Source organism: Mesocricetus auratus, unplaced genomic scaffold (assembly GCF_017639785.1).
Source record: "Mesocricetus auratus isolate SY011 unplaced genomic scaffold, BCM_Maur_2.0 Super-Scaffold_100031, whole genome shotgun sequence".
Lineage (NCBI taxonomy): Eukaryota > Metazoa > Chordata > Mammalia > Rodentia > Cricetidae > Mesocricetus > Mesocricetus auratus.
Window position 1 is genome coordinate 7,978,313 of NW_024429212.1, and position 9,750 is coordinate 7,988,062.

At 49.3% G+C, this 9,750-nt stretch overlaps 1 protein-coding gene across 1 annotated transcript in view; it reads left to right on the forward strand.

Annotated features, from left to right (window-relative positions):
* Col4a1 (collagen type IV alpha 1 chain) overlaps positions 1-9,128 on the forward strand; it is a 105,674-nt gene extending 96,546 nt beyond the window's left edge. Inside the window, exons 48-52 of the mRNA XM_040733581.1 lie at positions 463-675; positions 1,481-1,658; positions 4,976-5,090; positions 5,923-6,095; positions 7,700-9,128. Of these exons, the coding sequence (XP_040589515.1) occupies positions 463-675; positions 1,481-1,658; positions 4,976-5,090; positions 5,923-6,095; positions 7,700-7,781 (761 nt within the window). The 3' untranslated portion in view covers positions 7,782-9,128. The remainder of the gene's footprint in view (positions 1-462; positions 676-1,480; positions 1,659-4,975; positions 5,091-5,922; positions 6,096-7,699) is intronic.
* The last annotated feature ends 622 nt before the right edge of the window (positions 9,129-9,750 follow it).

Consider the following 9,750-nt stretch of genomic DNA (forward strand, 5'->3'; position numbering starts at 1 on the left):
GAGCAAAGAGCACATCCCTGCAGACCTGGGGCCGCATGTGGTTTGGCTGCCCCAGGGAAGGCAGGGACAGCCTGAGAAGTTCCTGAGGCTGTTTCATCCTCGGGCTTTCAGATGAGGGCAAAGCTGTTTGAATGATTCTGTAGTGACCCCCACTTCCAGGGACCCAGGGTTCCTTGTGAGTGGAGCTGTGGAGTTAGAGTAGGGTACGTCTCGTGCCACACGCTGGGCTCATAAAGCCATGCCTTGGTGGAATGTGGAGGAGAAAGGAATCTCCCCCAGCCCCCTGGAGGAGACCTGTGTTTATTTTGTTTCATTCTTTCTTTACCTTTTGTCTTGTGCTGTGAAAGGTCAGACACTCCAGATGCTTTCCCGCAGTGCATACAGCTACGGTTCTTTGGAGATGGATTCTGGGGGCTCTGGAGAGACCGAATGGTAACTAAGGCATGTATTTGTCTTCTACAGGTCCGAGAGGGTTTCCTGGTCCACCAGGCCCTGATGGGCTGCCAGGATCCATGGGTCCCCCAGGTACCCCATCTGTGGATCACGGTTTCCTCGTGACCAGGCATAGTCAGACAACAGATGATCCGCTGTGTCCTCCAGGGACCAAAATTCTCTACCATGGGTACTCCCTGCTCTACGTGCAAGGCAACGAGCGGGCCCACGGGCAGGACTTGGGTGAGATGCTGTTCTTTCCCCATGGGATATGCGGTGGGCTCCCAGCCAGAACCATGATGGCCCGGTCTCTGCACAGTGAGGTGGGCCAGATAGGCAGTGGCTCCTGAGGAGCCTGCTCGGCCTCCCTTCACTCTCACACAACGGCCCCTGAGTCCAGCAGCCTCCATTTGTCTTTTGAGAAGCCATGGAATATGGGGGCTGAATCCTTGGAAATGTTTACGTTGCTAAAACCTCAGCCCTCACTTCTAGTTACTAAGGACAGTCAAGGTTCCTGTAGTGGCATACTTAGCAGTTTACAATTTTCTTACAATAAGGCTGCTCACTGGCTGGCCTTCTAGAAACGTGCCATGTTATTCTGATGGAGGCTGTCTCCGTCTTATGTACACCCCCCCCCCGCCCCGTTCTTTTGGCTCACCAGGAAATCATATATCCCTCCATTATCTTCATCTGCTCCAGGGACCCTCGGCCGAGCTATGCCCTAGTGTTGTGTGCTTAGTGATGTAACTGAATAAAGTTAGAACTGCAGTGTCCGCTCACTCTGCAGCCACCCAACACTCCTCCCGGAACAGACTTTCCTCCGTTAGCATGTTTCCTTACCTCGAACCCGTCTGCATTGCTCTTTATGGCTTTCTTTTTACTACATCAGTTGCAATCTCTTTGCCGCTGGTTCACCGTCATCCTAGCCTCCTCTGTCTGCCTGCTTCCTTCTCTTCCGGATGAGAATGTGAAATGCTGGTTTCCATCCTTGCGGTGGTGTCGGTGGAACGTGAGGCTCACACTTCCCTCTGTGTTCTTCCCGGTGTAGGCACGGCTGGCAGCTGTCTGCGCAAGTTCAGCACCATGCCCTTCCTCTTCTGCAACATCAACAATGTGTGCAACTTCGCCTCCAGGAACGACTACTCTTACTGGCTGTCCACGCCAGAGCCCATGCCCATGTCCATGGCGCCCATCTCCGGGGACAACATCCGGCCCTTCATTAGCAGGTGAGCTCAGTGTTTGCAGGGATGGATGTAGAATTAAATAAGAAGCAGCTGTCCATGCTTGGCTTTGAACTCACAGAGATCCACCTGCTTCTGCCTTCCCAGTGCTGGCGTTAAAGGCTTGCGCCACCATGTTTTCTTTTTATAAAAGATTGTGTGTGTGTGTGTGTGTGTGTGTGTGTGTACGTGTGTGTACATGAGTGCAGGTGTCCTTGTAGCCAGAGATATCAGATCCCCCTGGAGCTGGAGTTACAGGTGGTTGTGAGTCACCTTGTGTAGGTGCTGGGAGCCTCTCCTGGGTCCTTTGCACGTTCTAACCACAGTGACCCATCTCTCCGACTCCCAAATGTCCTCTTTTAAAAGATGAATCATAATCTGTCAAACGGGTGCGCACTGACTGCATTTCTTTTACCTGCACATCCACGGCTTGACTGTCAATGGTTATCCGAGTCGACTGTTGTGACTAAGGGCACTAGGAATGTGGGGGTTGGCACCTAGATTCTTGCCTTCAGACCTTTTGCTGCATCTAGAACTGGGATTTCTGAGTCATGTGTGGGTTCTATCTTTAAGTGTTTAAGAAGCATCCGTGCTGGTTTTCCACAGCGGCCGTGCCGTTGGCATTCTGGCATCCCCACCAGCCAAGCACAAGGTCTCTCCCTTCACTCCACACCCTCACCAGCGTTTGCCATTTTCTGTTGTATTTCTTATGGTCGCCCAATGGTTGTGAAGTCCAAGCAGCTATAGTACTGAATACATAATATATATCTCACCTGCTTATATAGTGTTTGGGCATAAAATTACACAGATTTATGTCACTCAGAAATTTATGCGTGACCCCCAGTACCTCAGAACTAATTATGCAGTAATAAAGACTCGTTTCACATTTCCCTTATCATCAAATTTTGCCATCTTGAGGCAGGGTTACACACATTGAGAATGCATGTGTCTTTGGCTGAGTGACTCCTAAATTAAGCTCGTCCCTGCTGACATCTGGGCTCGCCTGGTGGGAAGTCAGACAGGAAGTTTTTATGAACGAGAAGTGTGATTAGTTCTATTTTCGCCCACTTCCATCAAATTAAAAGTTGACTTCAGCTGTACTGAGAACTAACAGAAACATGGGAATGTACAAACTCACTTGGCTATGAGCTTACTTTATTGACAACAGAGAGAATGAGAAGTCGGGAGTTTTCCTTAGGCATTTCCAGATCCCCTTTGGAGGCAGGTCTCAATTATGCAGCCCAGGCTGGCCTTGAACTGAGATCTTCATGCCTCAACCTCATAAGTGTTGGGATGACGGCTCCACCATGCCTGGATCTCCACAGTCCCTCTACAAATAGGAGCATGTGGCAGATCAGCTCTACCAGAGAGCACTAGAGGAACCACAGAACCTCTATGGTTGTGCACTGACGTCCCTCGGGGCAGCCTTTTTTAGTCTATTATTTGGAGCTATCAGAAAATTAATTTTATTGGTCTTAGGCTGGAAAATGTCATTTGTTATGCTTCAAGAGTACATAGAGCATACGACAGTGCACACATGTGTAATCTGTGTGCAGATTCCTGCCCGGGCTATGCTAAGGGCCCAAGAAAGAGAATTAACTTTGTTTGTGGTTTTCTTTTTAGCTTTCCTTGGAAAACAGGTAGAGAGTGATTTATCATTTATGTTTCTTGATTACATTCAGAATGGCATCCACGATGCTCTTGATTGGTTGTAGATGTAGGCTCCAGGGAAGTGTGTGTCTGAGAGTGTGTCCCCACAGGACCTTCTGGTGAAGTATGTGTCTGTGAACGTGTGTATGTCCCCTGGGGGCCTCCTGGTGAAGTGTGTGTCTGTGGGTGTGTGTCCCCTCGGGGCCTCCTGGTTCTGTGAATGTACTGAAATGCCGACTTGTTTCAGTGGCTCAGAACTTGACATTCCAGGGTTCTGACGTCCCTGCAGCTTGAGGGCCCTCCAAGTCTCACCCCAGCCATGGTCCTTTAACCACACATGCCTCTCTGATTCCCCGTTGTGACATGGCCCTCTTCTCCCAGGGCTGAGAGTTACTTTGATGGTTTCCAGCAATGTCCCAGGACTTCCAGCTTCCTTCTTTCCCATGGGAAGGCCCAAAATATAATTTTGGAAACAGGCAAATCTTTGCTTTTGAGTTTTGAGTCAAAAAGGTGGCAGCTGCTGTCTGCCCTATTGGTCACAATTCCTGAGTAATTTCTCTGGTTTTCTCCAGACAGGAGTGGCTATAAAGCCACAGTTTAATCACCTGAGTGGAAAGACCAGTGGTTAGAGAGCAATGAAAACCACAGGTGACCTGGGCTGTGACACTAACCATGGCCGAGCTTCTTAAATATGGGATATGAGGCCATTGATAGCATGCTGAGTCTTTGACACTACCTTCCCTGGCCACCCTTCTGGAGGGCAGGGATGCCCACTATTTGACCATCTGAAGCCCCCCAGCACTGGGGCAGCCTGGGAAAGAGGGCATTTCCACAAGCTGTCCCATTTCCCATGCCTGAGAGGCAGATGGCGGCAGATGGACGGGGCGATTTCAATTTCAGTGGCTGGTATTTAATGGAGCCTCTTAATTCATCTGCATTTGTGGAAATAAAGTAGGAAGCATAGAAAGTACATGCACGGGCACATACGCACACACCCCCACACACACACACACAGAGACACACCACACACACACCTATTCCTGAGATGTCACTCACACACACACACACACACACACACACACACACACACACACACACACACGCCCCCCCATCACACACAGGAAATGGAATCACTAATCCAGCCGCCCGCCCACTTCCGGCCCATCCAATCGAATGTGGCGCTTGCTGTAATTATTCACAAGTTTGTGCTCGTTTAGCAGCGTGGCTAACACTGTCTGCACTTTGTGACTGGAATGTGGTTGCTTTGCTGCTGCTGTTTGTGTTTTTAAGCCTTACACTCCCCCACCATCCTGGGTGAGCTTCAGAACACTGGATGCCCTTGCTGTTTTCATTTGACCCGGGGTGCAGCGTCAGGGTTAGGCCTGAGGCAGCCTGGCACCGGAGGAGCCTTGTCTTGAGGAGGGGCTACATCAGAACTTCCCCTCTGCCTGCTTTTCGGACCTGGCCTTCCCATCTTTCCTCTTTAGAATAGGTCGGTTAAGAAGCAACTTTTTGAGTTGAATGTTTGCGGTCAGAGATTGGCTGTGCAACCAACAAGGAGGCCCGGAACAGAATGTCACCACTGGCCACTTAGAGTTGAGCCAGGAGAGAACGGGAGATAGGAACGGGTCACCCCATCCACACTGAATGACTGCTCCCTCCCTCCCTCCCAGGTGCGCAGTGTGTGAAGCACCCGCCATGGTGATGGCGGTACACAGTCAAACCATCCAGATCCCGCAGTGTCCCAACGGTTGGTCCTCATTGTGGATCGGCTACTCCTTCGTGATGGTGAGTGTGTGGGAGGCTTCGTTTTCTCGGAAGGGCTCCCATTAACGCCTGTTATCTCCTCTGGGCCATCCCATGTTGAGCACAACTTGGAGCCAGGTTTGCTGCTTTCTCTTGGGGTCCCTGCTCCTCAGTGTGGGAAGTTGCTGCCTGCCATGAGCAGGGAGCTCCTGGAGTGCGGAAGCTCCATAGCTGTGTGGCCAGCACCCAGATCCTGACCAGCCCCTCCCACATATTATTAACTCTCGGGAGCACTGAAAGCAGAGTGCCTGAAATAGGCCGGACGATGGGAATTGCCTGGGAGCTCCCGTAAGCCAAGGCAGTGGCCAGGAAGAGAGTCTACCAGGTTAATTCCCAGGATGCACCTTGGGCGTGAGTCTCAGTCTCCTGTCCTCCCAGGTTAATTCCCAGGATGCACCTGGGCATTGAGACTCTCCTGTCATCTCCTGCCTGTTTCCAGATATTTGTTGACCCCTGGCACCCTTTCTTTCATAAAGCCAATTTCTACAGGGACAGTTCCCTATGTGGGGAGATCATCACAGTTTATTTGACTTTGCTGCCACACTGAACAAATTGATTAAATGCACACAAGTCCTGAACCTAGTAAGAAAACCAGTAAGAATTTACTGACCTCAAATAAGCCACTGAACACAGACATCTTTGTCGTTCTCTTTGAAACCCCAGCGCAGAACCAAGCAGTTCATTAGCCCTGTTATTTGACATGAAGAGGACTCCCTGATTGTTTTCTAAGAAAACTGGGTGCCCTTGGAGCTTCACTGAGGAGACCCCGTGGCAACGAATCTCTCCCTGACTCATGCTTATGTCTGTCTCACAGCATACCAGCGCTGGAGCTGAAGGTTCTGGCCAAGCCCTTGCATCCCCCGGGTCCTGTCTGGAAGAGTTCAGAAGCGCCCCGTTCATCGAGTGCCACGGCCGAGGAACATGCAACTACTACGCGAATGCTTACAGCTTTTGGCTCGCCACCATAGAGAGAAGCGAGATGTTCAAGTAAGTCAGAGTGACCCCCTTGCAGGAGGGCTCTAGACCCTTGCTACCCTTTAGATTTCATTTTCTGCGACCCACCGCGTCAGAGGCCGACGACCCATGTGGTTTTCGAAGGAGAGCCAAGGTGATAGGTTCGGTTCTATTCGTTGGGGAGCCGAGAAAGAGGCCATTTGCCGTTTTTGTAGATGAATGTGCTAAAACGTTATGAAAAGCAGCTGAAATCTGCAAGCAGCACGTGAAACGTTGCATCCTTGGTAGCTAGTGAGAGGGGCAGTGACACTCATGTATGTGACATTTACATGATGGGTCCAGTATATGTGGAAGGTATGTTCTAAGGAACTCAGCGAGACACTTTTTTGGACTCTTGCTAGTAAAAATCTCTTCCAGCACAGTATTGATGAAATGACAGAGACATTTTTCCCTTCCCGTGCCTTCCTATTGCCAAAATTCACCTGAAAACAATGGTGAAACCAGGGCTGCCGGCTTTGTAGAAGTTGATTTGGTCCATCTCCAGGGGTCAGGGTCATGTCCTCCATCCTCCGTTGCAAGTCCACAGGAGCAGATGCAGGCGGCTGATGGGGTCAGGGGCCACGCTCTGCTGCAGACAGGCCTGGCTGTCTTCTCTGTTGCAGAGTCAGACATGAGGAACTCTGCTGTCATCCTGTCTTTCAGCTTATTTATATCATTCTTTTATAATTACCATGTTCTTGACTGGTGGCTTATGGGAAATCGTCAGATGCAATATTAGCAAACACAGTCTAGCTGAGCGACGGAAACTAGACTGCGCCTTCCACCTTGGGTCTGGGAGAGTGGGGAGGGCAATATTATAAGCTTAGTAGCTGAAAAAGGGAGTATTGCTTTGAGCCAGTCCCCTCTGGTTATAGTGAATCGAAATGCCTCCTTAAACAAAATTAGATATTTCTTTTTTAAAGTTATTATTTGCAATGGAATTTGATAGAGTAAGCCCCTTCAAGTTCAGGACAAGAAACTTACATATGGCGAGCAACATTTAGCAGGATTTGATTAGTACCAATCAGTGTTAAGGTTTCACCTTTCCAATGGCTAAAATAAGGTAGAATTTTTAGGGTCAAGATAAATCTCAGCTGCTAAATGTCTCCTCTCTTTGGCCTCATCCCAGACCAGGTGTATCTAAACACTTTCAGGGTTATGAACATGTTTTGAGTGTCAGGTCATTATTCCAGGTCTGTCACTTATCCTATCCAACAAAATTTAATGAGCCCTGACTGTTAAGTACTGTGGAGAAGAATACTCCTCCATACCCTGGGAAGGCTCTAACCTACCAGAGGCAATGAAAAGCTAATTACAGTACAAAGCATAGGATGGTCCTGTGGGCTTGGGTGGGATCACGCGTGAAGAAAGAGAATATCTAAAACATTCCCGTGTTACGGAACCACAGTCCCAGGGGGTCCCAGGGGATGCCTGCTCAGGGTTCAGGTGGACAGCGGTTGGAGACTGTCATCAGTGTGGATGGGTGTGCATCTGGTCCCTCAGGAATCATGGGGCTCTGGAGGAGTGCCTAGGGAATGGGCTCGCATTTCTGGTGGTCCACGTGTTGATGCTGACGGTGTGGTTCTGCTGTGTTACAGGAAGCCCACGCCGTCCACCTTGAAGGCGGGGGAGCTGCGCACGCACGTCAGCCGCTGCCAAGTGTGCATGAGGAGAACATAGCGACGCCCGCCTCTGCCGCCGTCACAACATGGTGCTACTCCCTCCTGGTCCTCTCCTCCCTCCTGTTTTACTTTTTAACAGCAATGAACCCTAGAATTATACCCCATGTACCTCACTGTCCACTATGAAAACCATAAAGTGCCTTATAGGGATTTGCGTAACTAACACACCCGCTTCGTTGGCTTCTGTTTGCTGAAGGAGAAGGACAGACAGCGATAAGCTTCCCATAGTGGCACATACCAAATGGCACTCGTGATCAAATAAAAGATGAATTGCCTTTTGCAATCCAGTGCACTGATGTGTGAGCTGAGAACTCCTTAAGAAACCCGAAGGTGCTAGAGGTTCGTGGTGCCCTCCAGACAGCCCACAGTCCGTTTCAACCTGTCACCCCAGATGTGAGTGTCTGTCTGTACCACTGCCTAGTGTTTCCAAATCAGGTCCCTCCATGGTCTGTGCTAGTAGCAGTCAAGGAAAACTGGTTTCTTCAACCCTTTACACGGAATTCCATCTTTTCAGCCCCAAACACGAACTCATGCCCTGTGTGGTACTACGCAGCTGCTTTTGTGGAAGTCATGGCTTTCCTGTGGAATAAAGATGGTCCAAAGGTAGACAGAAAATAAATATATATATATGTATTAGTAATTTATATAGGTGTCAGCAATTAGGCAGGTCGAGTTGTAGCGTAGAGCCCATTGTTAAATAAAGCATACTTCGTTTTCCTCTCTCGAAGACTGTGCTGTTCCTTCACAGGGTTTCCAACACCAGGCCACCAAATGTGAAACACCAGCTTTCCTCACTTGTTCCCAAACCAAAGAAGGTGTTATTGCCCAAGCCAAATCCATTCATAAACATGGTGTCTATGATAATGAGCTCTGTGCTTGGTGCTTACTGCTTTTACTCCGTACGGAGCATTTTCAGGGTTTTAAACACTGACCACAGACTGGATGACTTACTTCCAAGAGCGATGACAGCCAAGGCCTTTGTTAGCATCCCTCATCCTGCATCCCGGCAGCAGTTCAAAGCACACACGGGCCACTTCCCCACCTCTCGTGAGCTGTGTTGCAGCTCCCACAGGGAGTGGACAGGTCGCAGGAGGGCAGACTCGGACCACTACGCTTGAAGTGACGTTTCACTAGAAGCCCCCCAAAAGCGTTTTTTTAAAGACTACTAAGGCCTTCTGTGTAATTTCTTTAAATGTGTATTTCTTAAGAGTTCAAATTTGTAATAAAACTATTTGTATAAAATTAAGCTTTTATGGATTTGTTGCTAGGACTGCCATTGAAACATTGAAAGAAAACTTACCACACGTACCACTAATAAACCTGTAAGCTTTGCTTGCGTATCTTAGATGATTTTTATTTTGTATTTGTTCTAACAAGAGTCCTGGGCTGTGGGTAATTTATAAGTGATTAACTGCAAAGGAAGAGACAGCCTCCGCCCCCTGATTCCTTCACTGCTCTGTCAGCCCAGGTCCTGCTAGACAAGCAGAGTTTGAGAAAGCACATAGAATACACACCCTGCCATTGAGATTGGATCTCCCAGGTCTTAGAGGAATGGGCACATTTCTGTCATAGAGGGGACTAGAGCAGAAGGTTGGATTCAAAATCATCTTGGGTGGCAAAGACAGACGTGTGCTGGAGAGACGGCTCTGTCAGAGGGTGGGTGTGGGCCTCCAGCATGCACAGAAAAAGTCAGCTGTGATGGTACATGCTTGTGATCCCAGCACTGGGGACCCTGACACGGGCGGACCCCTGCCCTGGTGCTTGCTTATGAGTCAGTCTGACTGAATTGGGGGGCTCAGGGCTCAATGAGAGACTGTCTCAAGAAATAAGAGTGACTGGGGAAAGACACTGGATGTTCACTTTTAGTCTCCATGGGTGTGTGCATGCACGTGCACACACACACATTCATAGAAAAAAGAAGCCTGTGTGTGTGTGTGTGTGTGTGTGCACCCACACATGTGTGACTT